This window comes from Ylistrum balloti, unplaced genomic scaffold (assembly GCF_031769215.1).
Source record: "Ylistrum balloti isolate Yb309-2 unplaced genomic scaffold, AGI_CSIRO_Ybal_v1 Utg370324, whole genome shotgun sequence".
Lineage (NCBI taxonomy): Eukaryota > Metazoa > Mollusca > Bivalvia > Pectinida > Pectinidae > Ylistrum > Ylistrum balloti.
In genome coordinates, this window is record NW_026782237.1 from 1,059,930 (window position 1) to 1,087,738 (window position 27,809).

The window sequence follows — 27,809 nt, forward strand, 5'->3', positions numbered from 1 at the left end:
AACAGCCGGTACCTATACGGTAAAACCTGCGTATTATTTACATACACCTCAAGTGGAGCAAGTGCTAGAATTGATGTTATATGTAAAATCAAAAGTTATGCCGAAAGCAATCTTGGGATTAATGAAATAAAAATTATGCCGACAGAAGGTAAAAAGTAAAATGAAAATTTAAACCGAAAGAAATGTTGATATCGACATCACAAATTGTTTCTTTTGAAATATGTAGAGGATGATATTAAGAAGTTAGCAATATTAGCCCCCCAATCTCCCCCAATCTCCGTCAACTCGCAATGGATTCTACATTTTTAGGACAACACCTATCCTTGACTATTTAAAAGATAAATAATGTTGACATGCCATCGATATCTGAATAGGCAAAACCCCCTTTGATGTAGACCTTGACAAGTTATCTCCTTTCAATTGATTCCGTTATTGATATTTATTGTCATTATTCCCACATCTTTAACGCGAGTACCCTGGTACATATCAGTTAACACAAGCCAATGTCACTACCGGCTCTAAATAATGGTTATTTATAATGTCTGTGCGAATTTTTGTCTCTCGCAGAATAAACTTTTGTCCGACAATACTGATACTAAATTGACAATACGCATTCTCGTGTAACTATATTAATGTATTTAACAAACTATTGTTTCAAATGTTCCATGTGATCAACAACAGTCTTTCCAGTGTACAAACTATTTTCCTTTCGGGACATTTTGTCATTTTACCAAGAATGCATGTCAACATTGCTCCAACATGGCCCTTTTCGAGTGCACAGTGTAATGCAACGCCATATCGGTGTAGAGAGTGCCTCTACTTTACTGTGTAGTGAGTGACTTTGCTATACTGTACAGTGAGTCTACTAAACTGTACAGTGAGTGACTCTACTATACTGTGTAAGAGACTCTACTATACTGTGTAGAGAGTGACTCTACTTTACAGAGGTTAACTATATCGCTATACAGGGATATCTGATTAACATTATCATTAACAAGATTAGTGGAACTTAGAATAAGAAAACAAGACAATAACAAAACAAAAAATGTAAAGAAAACTTAAAAAGAATAACTAAACAGCATACACTCATTCAAGTCTATTCAATATATTATATATATATATATTTGCGATCTCTAACAATTTTGAATATATCCTGTAGCGTTATTTCTGTCGTCAAATAGATATAATAGCCAACTTAAACACTTTTCTTCAAAAAATAGAACTCTGCCACAAAAAAGACGTGCACCTGTCTTTCTGGCGAGGTTTTTGACTGTTTGTATAAAGACAACACCTTTTTCCCCAAGAAAGTTGATAATGTCTATTTTTTGTTTTAAATCTGACAAAATGTATAGTCGGTTTTGTTTATTTTTAAATTCCTTGTAATATGATTTGTCTTTACTTTCTATATTGGAGTACAACATTGTTCCCTGTCCTTACATATTCCTTACATATACATAATCTCATAGTCTAGTTTTGCACTTGGCTTAAACTTTTTCATATATTAGTTCCACAGAGCTGAAATCTAGGTATATGTGTCAGTTTATAGATACTTTTTGTCTCTTACCTCATCAATTTGATTTGTGTATTTTTTTCCCGTCACTGCGAAAAAAACGGTGGCTGGGAGAAAATGCCAGAGATCTCTTCTATATCCGTGTATGATTACGTAGTTGGGTACATACTGTGTAACAATCTGATACATGATACTATTTACAGATGAGTACTTCAGACAAACTGCTTCACCAACATTTGGGCGAGTTTTTCGTTGACCTACAGTATCAGTCACTAGCTGATCGTCTTAAGGTGTTTGTACGGAAGGCTATACAGCTACCCCCGGGCGACAAATTAACGGTCGTCAAACCTGGTAAGTCTGGGCGACGAACTGATAGTCGCCATACCTGAGTGTCCGAGTCGTCAAACCCGGTAAGTCCGAGTCGTCAAACCCGGTAAGTCCTAGTCGTCAAATCAGGTAAGTCCTAGTCGTCAAACCCGGTAAGTCCTAGTCGTCAAATCAGGTAAGTCCTAGTCGTCAAACCCGGTAAGTCCTAGTCGTCAAACCCGGTAAGTATGGGTCGCTAAACCCGGTAAGTCCTAGTCGTCAAACCCGGTAAGTCTGAGTGACGGACTGACTGTCGCGAAACCAGGTAAAACCCAGTCGTCAAATCAGTAAGTCTTAGTCATCAAACACGGTAAGTATAGGTCGCCAAACCCGGTAAGTCAGAGTCGTCAATCCCGGTAAGTCTGTGTGACGGACTGACTGTCGCTAAATCCGGTAAGTCCTCGTCGTCAAACCCGGTAAGTCCTCGTCGTCAAACTCGGTAAGTCCTAGTCGTCAAACCCGGTAAGTCCTCGTCGTCAAACACGGTAAGTCTGACTGATGGACAGGTGGTCGTCAAACCCGGTAAGTCCTAGTCGTCAAACCCGGTAAGTCCTAGTCGTCAAACCCGGTAAGTCTGTGTGACGGACTGACTGTCGCTAAATCCGGTAAGTCCTCGTCGTCAAACCCGGTAAGTCCTCGTCGTCAAACTCGGTAAGTCCTAGTCGTCAAACCCGGTAAGTCTGTGTGACGGACTGACTGTCGCTAAATCCGGTAAGTCCTCGTCGTCAAACCCGGTAAGTCCTCGTCGTCAAACTCGGTAAGTCCTAGTCGTCAAACCCGGTAAGTCCTCGTCGTCAAACACGGTAAGTCTGACTGATGGACAGGTGGTCGTCAAACCCGGTAAGTCCTAGTCGTCAAACCCGGTAAGTCCTAGTCGTCAAACACGGTAAGTCCTAGTCGTCAAACCCTGTAAGTATGAGTCGTCAAACCCGGTAAGTCCTAGTCGTCAAACCCGGTAAGTCTGAGTGACGGACTGACTGTCGCGAAACCAGGTAAAACCTAGTCGTCAAACCCGGTAAGACCTCGTCGTCAAACCCGGTAAGTCCTAGTCGTCAAACCCGGTAAGTATGAGTCGTCAAACACGGTAAGTCTTAGTCGTCAAACCCGGTAAGTCTGATTGATGGACAGGTGGTCAACAAACCCGGTAAGTTTGATTGATAGACAAGCGGTTTTCAAACTTGGTGTGTCCTACTCGTCAAAAGCGGTGAGTTTGAGTGGCAGACTGATGATCGTAAAACCCAAGATGTCCGTGTCGTTAAACCTAATAAACAGCTACTTTTTAAAGACATTTCACCCCTCCTTCCATGTTTCGGATCTGTACTGTTAGTTTGTATATCTCGTTCCTGTTTTGCTACCTGTACCTTTTCGCCAACAATCTGTAAGTCTGTAATTTTCTATAACCACGATATTCTGTGAGGTTTATAACACGACAGAGTCAGAGTAAACACGCGCTATGATAAACTGATGCTAAATCAAAACTAATATAGTCACAGAGACGGTTAGGGTTTAAACACAACCTACAGATGAGCAATAGTATATTATAGCAATCAGTTCCGCAAAAAAATAATGCAACATATGATTTTACTTTTGTTAACAGCTCATTACGTGGTAGTGAAGCTAATTCGGGACGGGTCCGTAGTAGATGTCCAGAAAACTCGGACATCCAGTGGCCGAAATCCCGTTTGGAATGAAGCCTTCCTTTTCAACGTGGATAAAAACACGGACTCATACTCCCTGGAGTTCCTCGTCATGAAGGGTAAACTCCACAAGAAGGATGATGTGGTGGGTAAAGTAGAGATCGGACCTAATAGTGGAACACGTGGACGGAACCACTGGAGAAGCATGATACGCCCACGTCCAACAGACGTAGCCAAATGGCATAGTATTCTTCCCGTTTTTGCATATTGAAAGTTTTGTCAAACGTTGAACACCACGGAAATACCAAAGAGTTAGTGCGTATTTAACGATAATGTAGCTTGATTTTTTGTACATAGTGTGAAATAATCAGTGTTATGTACATACTTCGTGTTGTACTGAAATATAATGTTTCTTTGTTTTGCGGAAAAACAGCTCAATGATAAGTACATTGTAGTTTTCATTCTCATTATCATTGCCATTTATGTTGTTCTTGATGATCCACTGTCATACAGACAAAACTTACAGCTCACGCCTCCTGTTATGTGTACTGGTAAGGTAGGGAGGGTATGAAATATTACCTATCTGGAATATTAAGACCGCCTCCATTTTGTTTGTGACGTCACTTTGCTTGTAGGCTTATCTTGTATACTTCTGTTGTAAAATAAAGCGCGAAAAAAACAAGGAAATATTTCTTCTTCTCTTTTTTCTTCATCAAACAAAAGCTATCCGCGATAGCCGATTTACACGTACAAAAAAGTTTAAAACTGATGTTCTGCCTAGGTGAGGGTGAATATCAGCTGAATCTTGCTAATGCTATGACGGAAGGCATCAGTAGATGGCGCTGTCACAACTGACTGATGGGAGCTGAATCCACGTCCTCAGCTGGGAGGAACGAGTAATGGTACGTCTGCGTCCTTGATGTGGGTTGAACATAACGGTTATCAATGCTGTTCTTGAAGGAGGCAGAGTGTAGTAGACACGGACTTATGTCGATAAGACCATCAACGATCTTATACAACATCGCTAGCTGTGTCTTGATTCTCTACTCCTGCCATACACGATGATGAGGCGCGCTAAGGCGATGTAACAGGCAACCCTGACACCAACTAGGCATGTCTTCAGTGTCCTCTACATTAACGTTAGCAGAGGTGGCTTTCAGGCAACGTCAGTGTGTTTGTTCCAGGAGAGATGGATTTGGATGTGGATTCCAAAGTACTTGACCGACGCTACTATCTGCAAGACCTAGCCGTGGATGTAGTAAGTAATGATGGATGGATTCCCCTTCCCTGTTACCTGGATGACTTAGCATTTCTCTAGGTTGAATTCATATGGCATCCGTCCTCTCATTGCTGCAGTCTGCCGATGTCTTTTTGTAGTTGCGCACAGTCGTAACGAGATGAGCTGTACAACGTACAGAAGAGGAGTGGAATTTACACACGAGGGTCGATAGATGAAGACTAGAAATAGTAGTGGCCCAAGGACAGTGTTTTTGAGGAAGTAGTGCTACTGTGGATGCTAGCGACTATTGGTCCTTAAGGATTAATTAATTTCTGAGATCGGCTGGACAGGAAGCTTTTCGTTTAACAACCTCTTACTGCCAGCAAATCCAGCAACACAATTTCCTGTCTGCGTAATCTCGTGAAAATGTGGAAATTTCAAATACAACTGCTAGTAAAAGCGTTCCATATCAGATATCTTGATCTAAAAATTCAAAATGAAGACCTTTGGAAACATACAAAATTACTACCAGAAGTTCTTGAAGGGTAAGCGTCTTCCGTTTGGAAGGCGATACTCGTTATGTAAATCTAGAGTCTAAAGATATCAACTTCGCCCCTGACCAGTTAAAAAAGTTAGTGTTTTATTCTAAATTCTAAACATCTGTAATGAGGACTAGCTTTCCTAAGTGTGAAGAAGTGAACCGTGACACATTAATGTTTTTTGTATTCTTCTGTAAATTTCACTGTTGTGTACTGTGAACAAATGTGAAAGGTAGAATCAGCTATCATTACTATAACCTCAACGTTAGAATATTGTAATTACTTTGATCAAAAATAAAAATATCCTAGGAAAAAATGGAAAACAGCTTCAACCAAGCAAGTGCCTCCCTCTTTATCGTCAGGCATAAACGAAGTATGGTCACGTTTTAAATAGACCACGAGTCAAGAATTCATTTATAAAGTTAGATTAACAATGATAATCTATGGTATTGTAATCATTTTTCCCGTAAAGTGGAGACGAGAATACAGCGACGAGTCCAAAATTGTAATTTTAGATAAACAATTAGCTAAAAGGAGGGCAGATTTTGGACAAGATGGGGTTTTACGACAATCTGAGTAATTGATTTCTGTCCGATCAACTTCAGCCGTCGTGTATGTCGCTTATACCACGACAATTGAAACTTTGAAGTTCTCATAACCCCGATCCATAGGAATGGACCAAAGACAAGAGCTATAAGTGATCAGCGATAATCTCAACAAGCATTTCGGTACAATCATTTTACTTCATGACAAGAGAACTTTATGAAGGGGAAATGATGAGTTACTCAGTTATCGGGAGAGGAGCGATCAGCAGTATTGGACATTGAGAACAGGTTAATCACCTGTATATACTTTAGCAGGGCGTTTGACATCAATGAGGCCCAATTACTGTTCAAAATCCAGAAATGCGGTTTTAGGGACGAGTTATCAATTGGAACAAATTGGCATGTGTGGCCACAGAAATCCGTAATATAGCTAGCAAATTTGATATTTATTCATGGAACAATATCGATCCAGTATTTAAACACATGATGTAATACATCCTTTAGCTGTACGAATTAAATTAATGACTGACGACACAATTATACACAAGAACAGGTTTACCATAATATTCATTTGTGTGATGTGTTTATTGTCCGACCACTTTGAGGCGAGGCCTTGTTGTGTCTGGTGATTGTCTCGTTGAAAATAATTCAAAAGACCCGCCGCAACTGCTCCACCGAAGAAATAAGGATGAAAAAACTTGCCCAAAAACACAATCGTGACAGCGCGGGGCGACATATATTTGCACCAGATTTCAATACATTTTGAAAAATGGCAGTCTTCAAACTCAGCCATTTTCAGAAATATGCTTATCGAAAACGGGTTTTAATAGACACATGATAGGGTAAACAAAAGCAATGCTTTTTATGTATGTTGCTTAGATTGATTTGCAGAGTGCAGCCGTCATGCAGATCATCAACTTCATCAAGAAAAAAGGTAACATAATAAAAGCATAGTAGATCAATAGAACAATCGGACTATATCTATTATGTAGTTGGATTATTTGCATCTCTAGATTTCACTTTGACGCTTGCATTGACTTCAGGAACATTTAATACGTCCCGGACACTTAAAGAAGTACGAGACATATTACTGGCTTGCCATCTAATGCGAACTAGTTTATCCGTTGTTTTTATAACACTAGACCTACGGGCTTTCGGCCTTTCAGCGGACGAACCAACTAGTGGATTATTTCCCTTTATTACATCACGTGGTCTCTTAACGGCCATATTGCTTTCCAGTTGGACGTGAACATCAAAAACAGACCGACGCTATCACTCCACCTAAGAGCGAATCGGCTCTACAATGTCGCAGAAAGGAAATCGAAATGAAGCAGGGTAAATGCGCGTGGTGCTATTACATTTTGATTATATAATGAAGAATAATTGAAAAAGATATTGTGGTATGTTTTATCGTAATTCGTGGAACGTGAACAGACGCCACAAGTGCACGAGCCTGTTTATAATCGTGGATCAGCATGTTTCTAGTAAATTAAAGTTTTATGATTATTTAATTTTGTACTTCTGAATGCTAAGATATATATTACTGCGATGTACACTTTAATTTACTGGGGGCATTTATCTCAATTGAAACGGATCTACATGTACACAGGTTTTGCCAGGCAACAGAAGTTTTTTTTCTGTCCTTTGATAGGTACTAAAACCGTCTGTTAATGCACTCATGGTGATATTTCCGAACCTGGCTAGTGCTTATGATTTGATTACTGATTTGTGACAATGATTTTTATTACGATATGCAATGTAATTCATACACACGGCAAGCCGCTTTGACCTGCGATTATGTTGTACTAAGGGAGATAACTTTTCTTCCAATCTTAGTCAATACCTGAATTAGCTTGCCTATCGTTGTGAGACAGTACTGCTAGCTATGATCATAGATCTTAAATGACATAATGATAATTCTGAATAAAATTGATATAGTCTAGACCTATGAAGATATTGTGTGTCCTATTTGGAATATACATGCATGAATATACAAATATAGATGCATAAATAAAGGTAAATTGTTCTTTGATACTAATAATGAAGAATGATATTATCAGGTTAATCATTAGTCTGTAAGTAAGCGTTAATCAGTTTTTTTAATAAGAAATAGTGTTAATTTTGCTATGAAAAGATTGTAAAGTGGAAGTACTTAATTACAATTAATTTAGATTAATAATCAATCATAACATCATAAGATTCAATCTTGGAAAATGATCATCAGCACTTTACCATCATTTATAACTATTGTACAACTTTGAAATTGTAAACATCTAGTGCATTTATAATACATTTGTCTACAAATTATGATAAATCAGTTGTTTATGTATGTATTAGAATTGGGAAGACTTGGATAAGCTTTGAAACTAATTAGTAAAACCAAATGGCACACAGGCAGTCATCATGGATTTTAGAATTTGAAGTTTGTTGTGGCTACTTCTTATGTAATGGAAAGACATTTCTCAAATGTGGGATGTAAGCTGCCCTGGGCCTCAACTTGTGTTGCCTCATTTTTTTTGTCTTAGGAAAATGAAATGGCTGACCGACAGTCACCATGGATTTTGACACAGTGTTATTGAAATTTCTTAGAATTTCTTCATTAGACTTTTCTTAGATTTGTTATGTAGGATACCCTTATTATCAATTGGTTAATAGGAAAAGGGGAAAGGATGGAAAATAGAGGAAAATCAGTCTTGCATAGATTATTCAATGGTGGACACAAGATTCCTTGGGATCTCTTGTTATCAGAATAGAGATATGAATGAGATCTTGTTGCTGGGAGTGGTATTGGATTCACAAAGATGTAAGCAAATGAGTGTTAACATATTTAGGGTAGTGTCATACTTTATGCTTTTCATGTATAAATTTTTTTTTAATAGAAAGCTGTTCATTGGAGGACTAAGCTGGGATACAGATCAAGGTGAAATGATTAGTTACAGTATCACTGTGTCTTTAGTCTACATTCTTTCTCAAAATGTTTTGTTAAAACTACTGTATACTACTACCTATTGCTTACTGATATTTCTCACCATTTTCACTTATCTGTTGTCTAAAAGTTTTGACATTGCAGATTTCAGGCTTTGTATTTTCTGCCTTGGAAAACTAAATATCAACTGAATTAGTTAAATGTATGGTATTTTGGTGATAACCTTTTTTATGTCAACTTCTAAATCTGATTCTTTTTCTTTAGTGTAAAACGTTTTAAACTTGGTTGTATAAGTTTGAAATACTATCTGAGTTAATTGAATTGAATCATGTATTGAAAAAAAGAAGTATTCCATTGCAATAAAAGTGATGTTTTTACTTGTACAGACACCCTGCTTACATACTTTAGCCAGTATGGTGAAGTTATAGACTGTGTGGTGATGAAGAATCCCACCACAGGGAAGTCCAGGGGTTTTGGTTTTGTGACCTTCAAAGACCCAGTGTGTGTTGAGACAGTTTTGTCTGTAGAACTTCACCAGATCGATGGAAGACGAGTGAGTATTTTTTATGCTATATAAACAATAGGAAAAGAGGCTATCACAAGTTTACAACATCTGTCTCTCATATCAAATTGTTGACCCTTGCACTGTTATTTTTTAAGAAGTAGATATCTTTTGTTACCATTGACTTGAATATAAACTGCAGACAAAAATTGAATAATCTGTAACATGATTTCTTGTCTTTTTTCAGGTGGACGCCAAAGCATGTAATCCGAAGGGAATGAATAAACCTGTAAGATTGTAATCTTCCTTAGATATACTGTTGTCACGTTATAGCTGTACCCAGTAACTGGTTATAATACTAGTGGTATAGTGATCTTCCTTAGATATACTGTTGTCACGTTATAGCTGTACCCAGTAACTGGTTATAATACTAGTGGTATAGTGATCTTCCTTAGATATACTGTTGTCACTTTATAGCTGTACCCAGTAACTGGTTATAATACTAGTGGTATAGTGATCTTCCTTAGATACACTGTTGTCACTTTATAGCTGTACCCAGTAACTGGTTATAATACTAGTGGTATAGTGATCTTCCTTAAATATACTGTTGTCACTTTATAGCTGTACCCAGTAACTGGTTATAATACTAGTGGTATAGTGATCTTCCTTAGATATACTGTTGTCACGTTATAGCTGTACCCAGTAACTGGTTATAATACTAGTGGTATAGTGATTTTCCTTAGATATATTGTAGTGCTATGTATCCATTATAAACTCTGGTCTATTCCTTGTTAGTGCCAGATACTAAGTACATTGAACGTCATTAATGATTTCATATAGAAGTTACAGTATACTTAAACTGTATGTCATCAAGATATCAAGACAGTCTATATGTCCTCACATGGATTCGATATCATATGATTCAAAATCTGTTTCTGAAAAGATTAAAACGATACTTAGTTATAAACTAGGGTCAGAATGAGGAGTTAGTATGTCACTTTGAAATATGTTTTACCTGATAAATCAAACATTTCATGATTTTTGTAGGGTGGAGGTCCACGAGAGGATGGAGGTGGTGGAGGCCGTGGTGGTGGAGGAGGCCCAAGAGGAGGACCAGACCCAGATAAGAACAGGAAAATATTCATGGGAGGATTGCCAAATGTAGACGAAGATTTTCTCAAAGACTATTTTAGTAAATACGGGAAGGTGTGTTTATGTTCAATAATACCCATACATAGTTCATAAGGTTGTATTAAAATCTCCATGACACTTAATAATTAATATATCTGCCTGCAATAATTTTGCAAGTGTTCCTGACCAGAGTTTACAAATTATATTACCAACCATTTATGCCCTTTTGTCTGTTCTCACATGATATTGATATCTCTCTATATGTATGTAAGTAGTGAGATTCTCAGTCATAGATCTCTGGCCTAGATAAAGATGTATAACTATGGTATGAATACACTGGATTGTGATTTCAGAAGAGGAGCTTGGTTCAGTAGGGCTATATAGAGAAACCTCTTTACTTGTTTCAGTTGTAATTAGTGGACTCTCTTGATACAGTTCTTCCAGTACAATAGGATATTTGATGTACCAACGTGTGGGTCTGATTACCTTTGTATTATTTACAGGTGCAAGATGTTACTATAATGTATGATCAGGCGCAACAGAAATCAAGAGGTATGTACATCAGATACTAAGTTAAAGAAAAACTAATCAGAAATCATTTTTCAGTTTCTGAGTGACTCAGTGTTAAATAAAAATGACCCATTGTATTCCAGATTGTATGAAATATTTAATGATAAAGAAAATATGAAATTATGAGTCATAATTTTCTGAAAGAAAAAAACTGCAGTGCATTTGAAACAAAAGTGAGTGACAGATATTTCCCCCCAAGATCACAGATCAAATATTAAATATATTAATTATTGAACCTTGAATAAGTTTAAGACAGAGCAATTTGTAATTGAGAAACTTTAATCAGTTACTGAGGGTAAGTTCTGAAGAAGTAGGTTTTTTTTACAGCAGTGTATGATTTGCTGCTTTCAGAATTCTCTCTTTCACATGCAGTATTACAGTTCAAATTGATGTTGTGTAAAGTTATTGACATAATGCCATTATGGTATCTAATATTTTTAGTATAACATTTAATTTCCACATCATTAGTCATAGCAAGAATTGTCTGTTTCAAGTTTCATCTGAAAAAGAGTGTCTGTATAGATTGTGAATATTTCAGGAATCTGAACTGGTACATTGACCAGATTCTTTTAAACAAATATTAATCTCCTGATTAAATACATGGGAATGGAAAAATCTTGAAACAGACAATGTGATTATTTTGTATTCTGTAGTATTTAAAGATCTTTTTTATTTTGTCATTATCTGTATTATGATAAATGTAAGATCAATACATACATATAAGATAATATGAACATTTTCTAAAGTAATCTTATTAATATAAGTGATAGTGAAATATTCCTGGCAGATGTTCACATTCAACAAGATGTTAATCACATTTGTGAGTGTAGTTCTTCAATACAATATGATGATTTTGCTGTAGTTTTTTTAGATATGTTAAGTGTGATTGGTTTTGTTTGATAACGTGATTTCAGATTTGTTCATGCAATATTTTAAGAGTGTTTTTTAAACAGTTTACAGAACAGAATGTTGATAAGGGTTTTACAGAGTTTTCTTTTATGTAAACTAATAAATATGAAAGTTATTTATTTGGAATGAGGTTTTGTTGAGATACTCAAAGTTTTTTAGAATTAATAATTCAATAATTTCAAAGTGAAACTGCATGCAATTGGGGTGTAATGTTTAGTTATTATGGCACAAGGAAAGCAATAATATAGGAATGATTAGAAAGAAATAACAGATGTTAGATAGGTAAATTTATGCAGCATGTTTTGGAGGTTTTGCTTTGATTTTCCATATGGAATTTTATAAAACTTTCAAAAAATTTCTTGACTTTGATATTATTTAATTTAAGTATTGACATTAATCATACACTATTAGATAGTAGTACATTTCTACTTTATTTGAGAAATGTAAACCACCCTGTAGCAGGATAGCTCATTTCTCAGCAATTGAAAACAATTTGAGGTTGGCTAATGTATCCATAATGCTTTTGTACAGTCCTTTCAAAAAGTGTCTTTGTAGCAGTTTTTTTTTATAAGAAAACCAACATATAGTCATAGATATTAGAAAATATTGTATCTAAGGTGCTTTATATTAAAGATTTTTAGAAAAATTCTCTATGTGCCACTGTGACCAGAAATACAACGTTTTATGGTTGTGTTAATGATTTACAAGCTGAAATATTAATTAGCTAATGATATTAACAACAATGTTGCATAATTTAACAAAAGAAAAAAAAGAGTACTTGGTTTTTTATAGGAATTGTAGAATATGGCATTTTATGCTGATAACATTTTTAAATGAGCCTCTAAGGCTGTCTTGTTTGTTTTTTATGTGTGTGTGTGTGACCTGTAGCTTAAATTTAGCCTACATAAATGAGAAATGCCTATGTATATGAACATCTTTCTGCCAGGAATATTGATTGAAGTATATCTTAGATTTATAAGGTTCTTTATACCTGTTTTTTTTTTTTTTACATTATTGATTTTGTTAATGCCATGCATTGATGTTGATATTTAATTGTCTCTTTTTTCACCTTGACCATGTTGCTGCAATAGTGCTATTTTCTGTACTTGGTTAATTAGGATTTGGGTTTTTGACATTCGAGAGCGAAGACAGTGTAGTAGGCGTGTGTGGAGAACACTATGTCAACATCAATGGCAAGAAGGTTATTAGTATACACAGCTCATTCTAAATATGACAAGAAGAAACAGAGTTATCTCCCTTCTTAATTATTTTCATACCAAGTTAATTTTCTTTCCCTTTTTTCATTTCAACTTTGTGCTCATGTTTTGGTCCTAATGACTTACCAGTATATGATCCACCAGACTTCACCACCAGTATTTGATAAAGTGATGTAATTAAAGTGATGTGGAAAAGAAAGTTAGCTTGGTTTGAAAGTATAATTTGCAGGGAGATAATTCTAAACACTGGAGTATTCAGGTAATATAATGTTGAGACTTATTTCTATTTGCCAGTATGACATTTTGATTGATGACAGTTTTACCTGGTCTGTAGAACATTTGCTGCAGTCCATCCTCTTCCCTCATGGTTTTATTAGTTATGGAATATAGAAATTTAAAATCTTTTTAATATGATAGTGCTGATAAAAGTATGCAAGGTGACCTGTAAAACTGCTAACAGTAATTACATATAGTATTTGCCATTTCATTTCCTAAAATGGTGTTTGATTTTGAAATTTTGAACACATTCCTTTTAAGTTGTGATATTCTTATTAATATTTCAAACTTTTTAATGCATTTTTGTGATGTTTTGATAATATTTGTTGGCAGTGTTGCAGAGATTTATCAACAATTTTTAACAATTCACACATTACTGAAAAATAGTAATAAATTACATAAGTGCTTGCTTACAATCTATCTGTACTGTTATAGCTAGAATATTTCATCAACAGGTTTGGTCAGAATGAAGGAATCTATGTTGCATGTTTTACAGCAATAGCGGATCTGCAATGTCCAGTTTGTACTACAAGTAGCCAGTCCTGTCTTGTATAGAGATAAATGGCACAGTAAAATAGATAATTTTTGGCTGACCCTTAACAACCACTAGCGAGTATTTAACTTAAGTATCTATGTTCATAATGAAAAGTTCTGTGAAATCTGCTTCAAAGCCTTCTACCTTCATTATGTAATATGCTGGAATATTTGCTGGAGGATAATAACTCCCTGTTTAAAATATGTCATTTTCTAAGATACAACAGATATATTTGAAAAAGGTTATTTACATTACAGTACTTTTATTTTGATAGATAGTAAGTGCTGAATGGTTAAATCAATACCATTTATTCCATGTGTTTTCAGACAGTCAAGTACATGTAGGATATATATTGTGAGATATGTACTTCAAAATGAGAGGAAAAATGTATCGTAACTGAAAGCTGAATATGTATTGTAGTTTATGTCATCGTAAGACTCATCACCTAAGTGTTTACATAGACATATAGTTTCACTGGTCACTGAGTACTAACATGTTGTCCTGTATATCTATCTGTGTGTGTGTGTTCGTGTGGCTATCTGCACAGTATATTCAGTGAGAACATCCTAAAGGTCATTAAACAAATATTAAGGTTGGTTGAAAATTCCACAATAAAGCAAATCTAAAAGACAAAAATTACAAAATGTATACAATTCAAAATATAGCGTTAATAAACCCCACACCTCCTCAAACAAAAAATAAAAATAATAAAAAAATAATATAAAAGGATGAAAATAGAGAATTGAAAAAATAAGCATCTCAAATTTATATATTATCCATTTTGTGTGATAATATGGAATTGTTGGCTCTAAATTTCTACAGGTACTTGTTAATGAAGAAAAAGTTGGAAACTTTCATGTAACAACAAAATTCAGGATTATACATATGGAGTGATAAAAGACATTTGATATATCTTCTTGACCAATACATTGATGTCTTGCATTGTATGTTTCTTAGGCAAATTTTCATTAACCAGCCTGAATAGACATGGCATAAAGTTGTATGTTTTTTAATTCATTAATAATTGATATTAGCTATTCTTATCAATAAGGTTCAAGATTGTTCAATTTTTGTACTACCTAAGTTTGATGTGCAAAAAGAAGAATAGAAAAAAGTATTATAAAAAGGGTTTTTCTTATTTAAGATGTTTAAAATAGTTTGTATTGAAATGGTATGATGCAACCTTTAAAGATTTTTTCATTACTGTCAAACAGTTTCAAAAGGATTGATTTTAAAACAAGGTTAGAATTGACCTGAAAACATTTCATACAGAGACCAAAGCATTTACCATAGGACATGGTCATCTGCAATTTATCACCATGTTAGTTGTTTTATGTCACTTTATCTAACAAGTTTTTTAATTTTAATTAGCATTAACAATTTTCTTTTACTATGTCCATGGTATAAACTGTGAAGTCTTTGTTTCTTGGTTTAAGATATTGTATCATTCCACAACGGCATTGCTGTCAAATTATCGGTACAGTTCTGTTTTATTTAAAAAGCAGTTCTTGAATTAGATTCTGAAAATGGGGGGATATTGTTTAAGGTTATTTATATAGGGAAGAATCTGAAAAGTATAGGTTTGTTAAGTAAGAATCTGATAAATAAAGGTTTGCTGTTTAGTAAGAATCTGATAAGTAAAGGTTTGCTGTTTAGTAAGAATCTGATAAATAAAGGTTTGCTGTTTAGTAAGAATCTGATAAGTAAAGGTTTGTTTAGTAAGAATCTGATAAGTAAAGGTTTGTTTAGTAAGAATTGATAAGTAAAGGTTTGTTTAGTAAGAATTGATAAGTAAAGGTTTGTTTAGTAAGAATCTGATAAGTAAAGGTTTGTTTAGTAAGAATCTGATAAGTAAAGGTTTGTTAAGTAAGAATCTGATAAATAAAGGTTTGCTGTTTAGTAAGAATATGATAAGTAAAGGTTTGCTGTTTAGTAAGAATCTGATAAGTAAAGGTTTGTTTAGTAAGAATCTGATAAGTAAAGGTTTGTTTAGTAAGAATCTGATAAATAAAGGTTTGCTGTTTAGTAAGAATATGATAAGTAAAGGTTTGCTGTTTAGTAAGAATCTGATAAGTAAAGGTTTGTTTAGTAAGAATCTGATAAATAAAGGTTTGCTGTTTAGTAAGAATATGATAAGTAAAGGTTTGCTGTTTAGTAAGAATCTGATAAGTAAAGGTTTGTTTAGTAAGAATCTGATAAATAAAGGTTTGCTGTTTAGTAAGAATATGATAAGTAAAGGTTTGCTGTTTAGTAAGAATCTGATAAGTAAAGGTTTGTTTAGTAAGAATCTGATAAATAAAGGTTTGCTGTTTAGTAAGAATATGATAAGTAAAGGTTTGCTGTTTAGTAAGAATCTGATAAGTAAAGGTTTGTTTAGTAAGAATCTGATAAATAAAGGTTTGCTGTTTAGTAAGAATATGATAAGTAAAGGTTTGTTTAGTAAGAATCTGATAAGTAAAGGTTTGTTTAGTAAGAATCTGATAAGTAAAGGTTTGTTTAGTAAGAATCTGATAAGTAAAGGTTTGTTTAGTAAGAATTGATAAGTAAAGGTTTGTTTAGTAAGAATTGATAAGTAAAGGTTTGTTTAGTAAGAATCTGATAAGTAAAGGTTTGCTGTTTAGTAAGAATCTGATAAGTAAAGGTTTGCTGTTTAGTAAGAATCTGATAAGTAAAGGTTTGTTTAGTAAGAATCTGATAAGTAAAGGTTTGTTTAGTAAGAATCTGATAAGTAAAGGTTTGTTTAGTAAGAATCTGATAAGTAAAGGTTTGTTTAGTAAGAATTGATAAGTAAAGGTTTGTTTAGTAAGAATTGATAAGTAAAGGTTTGTTTAGTAAGAATTGATAAGTAAAGGTTTGTTTAGTAAGAATTGATAAGTAAAGGTTTGTTTAGTAAGAATTGATAAGTAAAGGTTTGTTTAGTAAGAATTGATAAGTAAAGGTTTGTTTAGTAAGAATCTGATAAGTAAAGGTTTGTTTAGTAAGAATCTGATAAGTAAAGGTTTGTTTAGTAAGAATTGATAAGTAAAGGTTTGTTTAGTAAGAATCTGATAAGTAAAGGTTTGTTTAGTAAGAATTGATAAGTAAAGGTTTGTTTAGTAAGAATCTGATAAGTAAAGGTTTGTTTAGTAAGAATCTGATAAGTAAAGGTTTGTTTAGTAAGAATTGATAAGTAAAGGTTTGTTTAGTAAGAATTGATAAGTAAAGGTTTGTTTAGTAAGAATTGATAAGTAAAGGTTTGTTTAGTAAGAATCTGATAAGTAAAGGTTTGTTTAGTAAGAATTGATAAGTAAAGGTTTGTTTAGTAAGAATTGATAAGTAAAGGTTTGTTTAGTAAGAATTGATAAGTAAAGGTTTGTTTAGTAAGAATTGATAAGTAAAGGTTTGTTTAGTAAGAATTGATAAGTAAAGGTTTGTTTAGTAAGAATTGATAAGTAAAGGTTTGTTTAGTAAGAATCTGATAAGTAAAGGTTTGTTTAGTAAGAATCTGATAAGTAAAGGTTTGTTTAGTAAGAATCTGATAAGTAAAGGTTTGTTTAGTAAGAATCTGATAAGTAAAGGTTTGTTTAGTAAGAATTGATAAGTAAAGGTTTGTTTAGTAAGAATATGATACTTACACTTGTATTTCCTTGTAAGCTAAATTTAGATATGACCATTTTTTTGTGGGTCCTTTATTGTAAGTTTTTAATCAATATAAAAAAAGTTTCATTACTTTTACCACTCTACCAACACTCTTGTATTTAACTATGACAGAATAAAGAATATAGCTGTACAACAGGTACATATATATTGTTTACTGTCAGACTGCATATTCGGTCTTGTCTGGCTTAGGGGAGGAAGAGGATGGACAGTTCTGTTGAAATGTCAAGCAGGTGATCTTTACTCCTTACACAAAATTAATGAAGAGAAAAGCATATTGACAAATCTTCAATACTGAGGATATTTCAAGTGCCCAGAATTCTTTGATAAAAACTTGCTTGGCATTTTGATGAAAGCTTAATATTTGCATGTATCCTTTCTAATGTGTAATTGGTCTTATTCATGTGGTGTAGAACTGGTAAATATAAGTACATGGTATCACATTACTATATATTAGACTCATACTTACATGTCATATTAAACTTGGTTGGCAAGTTGTTTGCTATTCATATTAAATATATTAAGAATAATTATAATAAAAATCATTACCAGCTATAGTTAAAAAGCATCTGTATATACTGGTAATGATTTGACATGAAGTTTTAATGATAAAGTTCTGTAGCAGTATAATTCTATAAGTCTGGGAGACTCCTCTCTCTGGACGCTTTATACCAATAAGGTATAAAGTTATTGTAGAGATGTAGAGACTAGCATAATTAGATGACTATGATAAGTATGTCATGTCCTCATGTTGGCTTTTAGTACATCGTGTTTTACTTCTGTAGGTTGAGGTGAAAAGAGCCCAGCCCAGAGATGGGAGGGGTGGTGGTCAAGGTGGAGGTGAAAGGGGCGGTGGTGGCCCAATGCATCGTGGACCTATGATGGGACAGGGCATGAACTCTCCACCAGAGGGTGACTGGGGTCCTGCAGGAGGCAATTGGAATCCAAATGGAGGAGGTCCAAGACCAGGACCTGGTGGACCAGGAGGCCCAGGTGGGCCTGGAGGACCTGGGGGACCTGGTGGATTTCCAGATCATTTCCAACAGGGCGGATACCAACAGGGATTTCCTCCACAACAACCTCCACAACAGCAGTCACCACCACAAGGATTTAATCAGAACTATGGTCCCAACTCATACCAGCAACCTCAACCCCCACAAGGACAGCCGCAGCCACCTCAGCAACCAGGCTTCCAGCAGGGAGGCTGGGCTCAACAACCAGGAGCATCACCAGGACAACAGGGTAGGCCACTCAATCTTCATTTAGAGATTTATGTTGTATTTGTTATAGTCCTTTGATATATGAATAATAATTTTTGTTCACAGTTTATTTTTTAATATCTGAACTTTCTTAATTTCAGTTTTATGTCTATGTTTTTAAGGTCACCAGAGACAATGTCTCATGTGACCTACTGCAATCGCCCTTGTCTGGCATCTGTGCTTAAGATGAACCAAAATAGTTAATTATGCAGTCCCCACCCCCACAGTGCCAAATTGATTCAAATTTCAAAAATCTTCTTCTCAACACAAAGATATGGTAGAATCAAATGTTCGTTATGGATGGAAGCATCTAAAGGTGCTTTACCAAAATTATGAATTTCATGACCTCATGGTCTTGCATTTCCCCTTGGTAAGGGGTAAATTTTTCTAAAGTTTATACAAGAAAAACATTTTTTTTATTGTAATTTGTGTAATTTGCATTGGAATGTTAGAATTATTAGAATTATAAGTGAGGGATGACAGCTAGATAGTATGCATACACTGATACTGAGTGACCCCCTGGGGCTGATGGACATGACCAAAAGGGGTCAAATTGTCTTAAATTTAAAAAATCTTCTCAACACCCAGTTATGGTAGAATCAAATGCTCTTCATGGATAAAAGCATCTAAAGGTGTTTACAAAAAATGGGTCTTGCCTTTTCTTTCTGGGGAAGAGATTAATTTGATTTTAATTCTTATAGAAAAATTGTATTTTTGAGCATAACGTTATTTCCCACTGGAAGAATTATTCGTATAGGATGACAGATTTGATGGTATGCATGTATTGACACTGGCTTACTATCATCAATATTACTTTCTTTTTCATGACACTTTAACTTCACTATTGCTTATCTCAGGTGACTGTCAAGGCCACTAGGCCTCTTGTTTAAAGTGTTTGAACATGATGCTGATGAAGGATGTTATTACAGATATTAGGTATTGTAAAATAGGATGTCTCATCACTTTGTTTGCATCTTTCATCAGAAAAAAATCTGGAGTTTACATTGTCATTATTACCACTAGTATGAATTTGAATTATGAATTCATCTGGATAGCAGAGAACAAATATTTAAAGGAAACAAGATTCATATCACACTTCTTGTGAACCAAACATTCCTTTATACATAAGAGGGCTAATTGATAATTTGTGAGTCTTGTATTGAAGACATTAAGCAGGGATGTCCTTTTTTAGTTCTACTATACTCTGACTATTTAAGGCTGTGTACCAGAGGACTAGTGTAATTTGGTCAGTTTATGTTGGAGAGGTAGCATTTTAAAGTAAACAAGGCTAGTGACTATTGCAAAATGGACAACATTGTTGAAAGAGCTGTGACTCATTACTTGCATATGAAAAGTCTAGCACCTAGGGATATCCATACTGATATGGTAGCAACACTAGGCAATGATGCCCCTTCATATGCTACAGTGAAAACTTTTTGTAGAGGTTTAAGACTAAGGAGTAATTAGGATCCATCATTTCACCCTAGAGGACAAACAACAGTCTAAACAATGGAAAGACCCTGCAAGTTCATCCACCAAAGATGACAAAAGACTTTTATCAGCTTAAAAGGATATAGCCTAAGTTTTCAGGGATGCTGATGGTAGAATATCTGCAAAAATGACAAACAATCAGTGGCACATGTTATGCATCACGTCTTAAAAGTGTGTTATACCACCAGGACAATGCCCCCATTGACAAGTCTGTCATTGCCATGGCTGCCATTAACAATTGTGGCTTTGGTTTGATTGAGCATCCTACTTATTCACCTGCTCTTGCCCCATCAGACTTTCAGCTATTTCCAAAATTGTAAAAGGCCATTTTCAGTACCCATTTCAGTTAGATGATGACATCATACATGCTGTGGAAGACTTTCTGAGCAGTCAAGAAAAGGACTTCATTAAAAGTGGCATTGAGGCCCTTTAACATTGCTGGCAAAAGTGTATAGATACTGAAGGGGATTATGTTAAAATATAATGTAATATTTCCACCAAAAGTCAAACCTTTAAATATGAAGCTCACAACTTATCAATCAGCCCTTGAACATGTCATTTAGTCTAGATAAGTGGTATCATTTATTTATGATATTAACTATGTGAAGCTGCTGACGTCCTCATAGTATCTCTAAAAAGTTAAGCATTGAACATAGTAAATAAAAGACTCTTTTAACCTAAAAATACACCTTCATTGATTGTCATGTAATTTGAATTCCACATTTTAAAAGCTCGTGTTTATAAGAGAGAAGCACAGAAAATCCTTTTGCACACCATAGTAAATTTTTTCATGAGAGCATGGGGGAGTTATTGGTAATAGGGATTGCAGTCCAATTTCATGAATCTAAATATGAAAATAGATGTTTGAACAGTTTATTCTTGCATACACTTGCATACACCTATTCAAACAATATTTTCAGACTGATATGTCTGTCATTAAAGCTGAAATTATAATAATGGAAACAGTTACACAGCTTTAGTTACATTTTACTGGCTAAAACGAATCATTCAGATGACAAGAATATTAGAACTTTCAAATCTGATGGGAATGAGTGCTCATCACTGGAACATGTTACAGCTAGTAGATCAGACTTCTGGATTTAATTTCACCTGAATGTTATAAAATGAGAATACTTATATTACTGAAATTTGGAAGAGAGAAATGAGTATGTGTAATGAAATATATATTTTTACATGGTAATTGTTATGACACATTACATTGACAACAATATACACAATAAATAAGAATGAAGCATCACATTCCATGATTTATTAACAGTTTAGATGTTAAGGCCAGCAAGGCACAAGACTAGATTTAATTAGAATGACGGTACATAATTTAACAGAGCTTAGAAGTTAAAATTGGGGCTGAGCCGTGGTGTCATTAGATTTGTCCTTGAACATGTGCTGTATGACAAATCAAATCTAATAAGTAGACTGAAATATGCCATATTGTGGTATACTTTATCACTTCTATCCCAGAGTGATCAGGGTAGTTTGCCTTGTTCTAGTTAATAATGTTTGATATCCAATGTGTTTGGTCTCATTAAAAAAAATTATAAACAGTTGACTTATCATCTTTATTCAAACAAAATATCAACACCTTAACTGCACTATTCAAACAAATTATCAACACAGTATATAATTAACTGCACTATTCAAACACTTTAATTGCACATACACACATTTGCATATGCAACTTAAACATCAGAATTTTTTTTTACAAGATGTATGACTTTATAAATTTAAAACTCTGAAGTAGATATTAATTGCTGTGCTTGTTAAATGGATGACATTGTTTTGAAAATTGTCTAGTTAATCATGTGTTCCATTTGTTGGACATGAAGTTTTTACAATGTGCTCTGTAAATTTATTATATGTACTGTGATATTACTTGGGTTTTGTTACATGCAATACATGGCTGGATGTTTTACAGGTGCCTGGCCCCCACCAGCACCGGCCCAGCCCAGCAATCCTCAAGGCCCTCCTCCCCCTCCCACGCAGGTCCCTGCCCAGGCCCCTCTGCCCAACCCTGTTGGTATGTCTATAGTTGCCTGTGTATGTAGCCGCAATCCATTAGCATGTTTTAAAATCTCTTGGGGTTTTGTTGGTATTGAATTCTAGTTTTAAAAAAGGTAGCAGTTGATATATCCTGTATCAAACTGTTATCAAGTTGCTTGCTACTAGATTTTAACATTGATATTGTGAATTTTGTTATAAGGTGCCCAAACTCTGCCATTGCTATTAATAATGGAACTAAGCTTATTAAGAAATGTTATTGAGGTTATTTAAAGTCAGTGTAACAGGCATGTAGAACCTGATACAAAATAATATGAAATGCTGTATGTTTCTCGTAATATCACATTTGTGAATGTGTTTTGATGGCATAATAATTTGGTCCAGTTAAGTTTCACTTATCTAATACATCATAGTGGATTACCTTACATATAATTCAGAGGTTACTGATGCAGATGAATTAATGTCAATTTCTACCTATTTGGACAAAACATCTTAGTGTGATAAAATCCAGAGAAATAATATTTATTTGTTTGTATTGATGTGTAAAAGTCAGAAAATTAAAAAGAACCAATTCTCATCTTTTTGGGGGTCCAATGTTTATTTTGTTATGTCTTGATTTTGTGTTTTGTCATGTGCATGCATATTATCCTGCCTCTGTTTTTAGTTGCTGATTATGTTCATTTCTTAAACAAAGCATATGTGTGTGATCATCATTGTCAATGTCAATGTTTATGTTTGTTCCAAGTTGTTTGTATTGTAACCCTTAAGAATGTGAAAATATTTGGGTAAGATATTTTTGTTTTGTTCGTCTTTTCCACATTTATTGAGTCTTTCCTTATTCAACAATGTGGTACTGTCCAAGGTTAGCATGGAGAGGAAATTCAGTTACACAAAATGGCACAAAATACAATGCAGAGTACTGTAAACACATTTAATTCAGCGCAATCAAATTTTAATGCATTATCACTTTTTGGAAAAGTAGATTCACACAACATTTATAATTGTTATAAATCAACAAGGTCCAGAAGCAACAATTAGATTAACCATTTTGCAGCATGAAACCTCCAGCATGAAAAAGTGTGAAAATAGGGTTACCTTAAACATTCTGGCATTTGAAAAAAACAGATAACCCATTGGAGATGCTTTCTATTTTTTTAAAGATATATTGGACCATCAAGAGAGAGAAAAAAAAGTGACACAAGGTTTATTTGATATTTTTTATAGAAATTGAAAACTACATTGTGGTGTACAAACCTAACTTTGCAGCCTGCTGTAGACATGGTTATTGTTAGACTCTTAATTTCTACTTGTTTATGTATCCGATTCAGTGTCTGCCAATTAAAACAAAATACAATTGATGACATTAGATGCCTCACAGATAAAATCTATAATTTACTATGTGTCAGTTTGAGACAAGAATAAGTACATGTATTTGAATACTGTGTCAGCTGTTGGGCCTAGGGAATATCCATTATCCAGTACATGTACATGATCCTGACTTATTTTTTTACCTGAATGGTCTGCCATCTTGAAAAACATATTTTAAAATTCTCTGATTCCACTGGTGCCATTGAGCTAAAAATTGGTGGGAATGTGAAGGAAAGGTAACCAACAAAGTGTTTTTTTCAACCTGTCTAAGCTTTGATAATGCAGCCAGGGAGGCCATTTTGAAACATGGTGGCACATTCATGGTTTTCCTGTGCAACACCTATTTCAAACTTCTTTAGTTTCACCAGTTGGATTGAGCTCCAACTTTACTGTCAGAAAATAGGTTACACTTGTTACAGTTACCTACTCCTCATGAAAACTTCCATCTGCATCATGGAAAACAACTTCTCATTATGATTTCATTCAAAGTAGAAAAAATTACCCTTCTCCTAGCTGAAAGATTTTTGTAGTCAGATTACCGTTAAAGCCTGTGGACCTCTTGTTGACAGTGTAAAGTGAGTTTAAACTCAGCTTACTGTTTCCTGATTTCAGTGATATTTAATCCTGCTATTCATGAAAACTATCTTGAGACTCTTACTGATATTTACAAGGAATTTCAGTCAGTTGTATCATGAACTGGTTTAATGTGACTTTCCTATCATGCTGACATAAATCTGAGTACCCTGTCGTTGTGGATGCTGGTGTGTGGGTCAGAATGAGTAGAAACCTAGTGAAAATACTCCTACATAACATAGATTTGATTCTGCCACAGTTTGTGTTATTGTGTAGCCTGAGTTTTAGCCCACCATCTGATTCAAATCGCTCTGCGTCTGTGGTCAGTCCATAAACAATTTTTGTAATCGCTATTTCTTAAGAAGTACTGGATAGATCTTTATTAAATTTCATATGCAGGCTTCCTTTGTTCCCCAGTTGTGCCAGTTTGATTTTGGGTCTGATCAGAAAAATAAAGTAGCCAACAGACGGCCATCTTGGATTTTGTCATTGAAAGTTTGTTATCACTATTTCTTGAGAACAGCTGTATATGTCTTTCTTAAATTTCATATATAGGTTCCTTTTGTCCCTAGTTGTACCCATCTAATTTTGGGACTGATCAGAAAAACAAAATGGCTTCCAGGCATTCATTTTGGATTTGGCAAGTAAAGATTATCATTGCTATTTCTGCCAAGGAATGTTCAAATGTCTTATCATTAAGAGCAAAAACAGAGAAAAGAAGGTAAATGATTAAACTTTCAAAGAGCATATAAAGATCAAACAATGGTTGGTGCCAAGATCCCTTGGGATTTTTTGTTTTATTCCTTTTTAATTTTGTATGTCATACACTTTGCTATGTTGTGTGCGTCTGTAATCACATTTTATTCTTCATGCATTTACTTTTGGGATTTTACATTTGATAGTTAATGATAATAATGCCTTTTTCCATTGACTTGTTTAAATTTTTTTTGATGGAAAATACCCTGGAGGGTCATTTTTTGTGATAACAAGTATCATAACCAATGGAAGTGTAACCAAGCAATGTAAGTGACAGAAGTATACTGTAAAGCCATGAGACTTAAAGGCTAGAAATAACAAACATGTCAGTCAAATGCAAGCAAAACCTTAAGTATTTGAATTATATGTAAATTGTCAAACTGTTGTTTGGTTGAGTATGAATGAGTTTTTGATAAGTTGATCATTACATCAGTACAGAATAAGTCTTATTTTGGCCTTGTATTTTCTATTTCAGCCTATGGAGGACAGCCTCAACAAGCTTACGGGCAACAGGCAGCAGCCAACAGCTATGGTGGACAATGGGGAGCAATGCCTCCTGCCACCCAAGCTCAGACCCCTTCTGTGCCACAGCCCCCATCCCAGGCCAGCTATGGAACCTATGGACAACCTCCTGCTGCACCAGGTGCACAGCCTTATGGTATGCATCCTCATCAGCCCTAAAATCTGTGTATTGCTGCTGCTCTATCTCAGCAATTTGATGATTGTGTTGTGGTGTTGGAAATATAGAGAATATTTAATAGTGTCTTCAGTTATAACAAATATATTTTACAAGTGTGTCTAATATTCTAGGATTTTGCATGAGTACACAGCATAAGTGAAAGGTACAAAAAATTGCGACACACTAGTGAAATGTATATGTTATTGAAGAAGCTAATAAATTTTTTTTTTATTACATTTTCAGAGGCAAAATAGCCAATTACTGGCATATTTAGAACAGATTTAAAATGGAACGCTGACTATGCTTTTCACTGACACTACTCACTGATAATAACAAAATATAGTTTGTTTTTCAAAAAAAAAAAAAAAAAATCAGAAAAAATATATATATACAAAAACAAAATTTCAATGTGAATTGACTTTTATATTCACATAGAAAATATTACTCATTCATGTCACTTGCAGACAAAAGTTACTGTAAAACTTTCAGAGAGTTTAATAATACTGGTCTGTAACAAGTTAATATGCAACTGAAAATATGGCGGCAACCTTGATAGTTGCCGTCGATGACATGAATTCTTTTGAAATACCTAACTCCATATTCAAGATGTTTGGTTGGGGATTGGGTAGGACCTCTGATAAGAGGCTTGGATGGTTTGCTGACTTCAAAGGAAATGAACATTTACTATGGAATTGAAGGTCCTATTACTAGTAAACAACCCTGACCCTTCAGGTGTCTGGTTTTGTGTTTTTTGTATCAGGCTTTCTGATTTTTCAGTTTTGTATGATGACCTATCTTCTCTCTATTCATAGGTGTAAGTCTGCAAAATTATTATTTTCGATGAATGTGTTATTTTTTACTTGTTAAAAATGTGAAAACATGTAGTTATGACTGTTACAAACAATAAACAGCTATTGTGTATTTAGATGACTACTATATATATTTATTTACTTGTAGATCCTAGTCAGCCTGGACAACCTACACCTAACGCAGCTCCAGCTTATGCTGGTTACAGCCCCTATGGAACACCTCAAGCCCCAGCAGGTGTACCAGACCCCTACGCACAGCCAGCCCCAGCTGGAGTTCCTGCGCAACCAGGGGCAGCTCCAGGTATAGATCCATATTTTCAAAACAGAGATTAAACATCTCTCTCCTTTCCTAAACCCACTACAGGGTCACAACCTCTATTGTTCCCTCGCACATGGGCCATGCCCTCTATTGGTCCTTTCTATACATGAGCCAGGCCCACTACAGGTCCCCTCCCACAGGACCTACACCCTCTATAGTTCCTCTGCCATAGAAGCCACACCCACTTCCTACAGGAGCCATTCCAAGTGTAAGTCCCCTCCTACAACTGTCAAGTTCCGTCTTACAGGAGCCACACTCATTAGAGTTATCCTACAGCTCAGACAGTCTGATATCAAAACTGGTTACTAGTAATACCCTATAATGTCCAGGCACAGCTTCCTTCTGGTTCCATTGAAATGTTTAAAAGGCCTTAAGTTAATAATAATAATAAGTTACATAAGAACAGTGAAGTGCTTTCACATAGGTTTGAAACAATGAAATTCTCTCGGCTAAAAGGCATTAAATTGGTACTGTTGATATCACACAAAGCTAATGAATGTTATTTTAGTATCTAATTATTACCCTAAGATCATACCAAACATTTAAATTTCCTATTTTTATGTTTTGAAAATACATCACACACCTCTACTTAGGGTATCATACTAAATAATTTCATTAATTGCTTTGTTTTATGTTTTGAAGGAGGTTATGGTGATGCAGCAGGAGGATTTGGTGGAGTGGCACAGCCTGCTGGAGGGTACCAAGGACAGGGAGATGCACAGCCTGCATATGGTTCTCCACCAGCTGCAGGGGGCTACCAGAGGGCAGGAGCAGCAGGGGCACAGGGTTACCACCCTTATCGACGTTGATGTCATAACCATGCCTTACACTTTCATTAGTCAGTGTTGGAGACAATCTCACCTCATATGTACATTACTCATCAAAGCTATTTGTAGAACTTTTTGCAGAATGATTTATTAAAAATACTTCATCATTGCAAGACACTGGATGAGTATTCCATCTTGACTTTGCCAAAATAACTTTGGACACTTGGTGGTCAAAAGATAATGAAGATCTA

At 34.9% G+C, this 27,809-nt stretch overlaps 1 protein-coding gene across 3 annotated transcripts; it reads left to right on the top strand.

Annotated features, from left to right (window-relative positions):
- Positions 1-7,042: 7,042 nt before the first annotated feature.
- On the top strand, positions 7,043-27,687 carry LOC132553414 (DAZ-associated protein 1-like). Of its 3 annotated transcripts, XM_060217660.1 has the most exons (12): positions 7,043-7,151; positions 8,696-8,736; positions 9,129-9,295; positions 9,492-9,533; positions 10,292-10,450; positions 10,879-10,927; positions 12,973-13,055; positions 18,304-18,760; positions 22,205-22,306; positions 25,460-25,642; positions 26,621-26,773; positions 27,434-27,687. In XM_060217660.1, exons 1-12 carry the CDS (start codon positions 7,120-7,122, stop codon positions 27,598-27,600), a joined length of 1,635 nt encoding a protein of 544 aa, XP_060073643.1. In that variant the 5' UTR covers positions 7,043-7,119; the 3' UTR covers positions 27,601-27,687. The 3 variants fall into 3 exon arrangements, with proteins under 3 accessions (XP_060073643.1, XP_060073645.1, XP_060073644.1); XM_060217662.1 differs by lacking the exon at positions 22,205-22,306; XM_060217661.1 differs by lacking the exon at positions 7,043-7,151 and having other exon boundaries at positions 8,732-8,748.
- The last annotated feature ends 122 nt before the right edge of the window (positions 27,688-27,809 follow it).

Excerpts from the sequence above, each read along its gene's own strand:
- LOC132553414 (XM_060217660.1), top strand. The coding sequence starts at position 7,120 with ATGTCGCAGAAAGGAAATCGAAATGAAGCAGG. Across the intron at positions 10,451-10,878 it reads ATTTTAGTAAATACGGGAAG|GTGCAAGATGTTACTATAAT; the intron begins GTGTGTTTATGT and ends TATTATTTACAG. Across the intron at positions 25,643-26,620 it reads ACCAGGTGCACAGCCTTATG|ATCCTAGTCAGCCTGGACAA; the intron begins GTATGCATCCTC and ends ATTTACTTGTAG.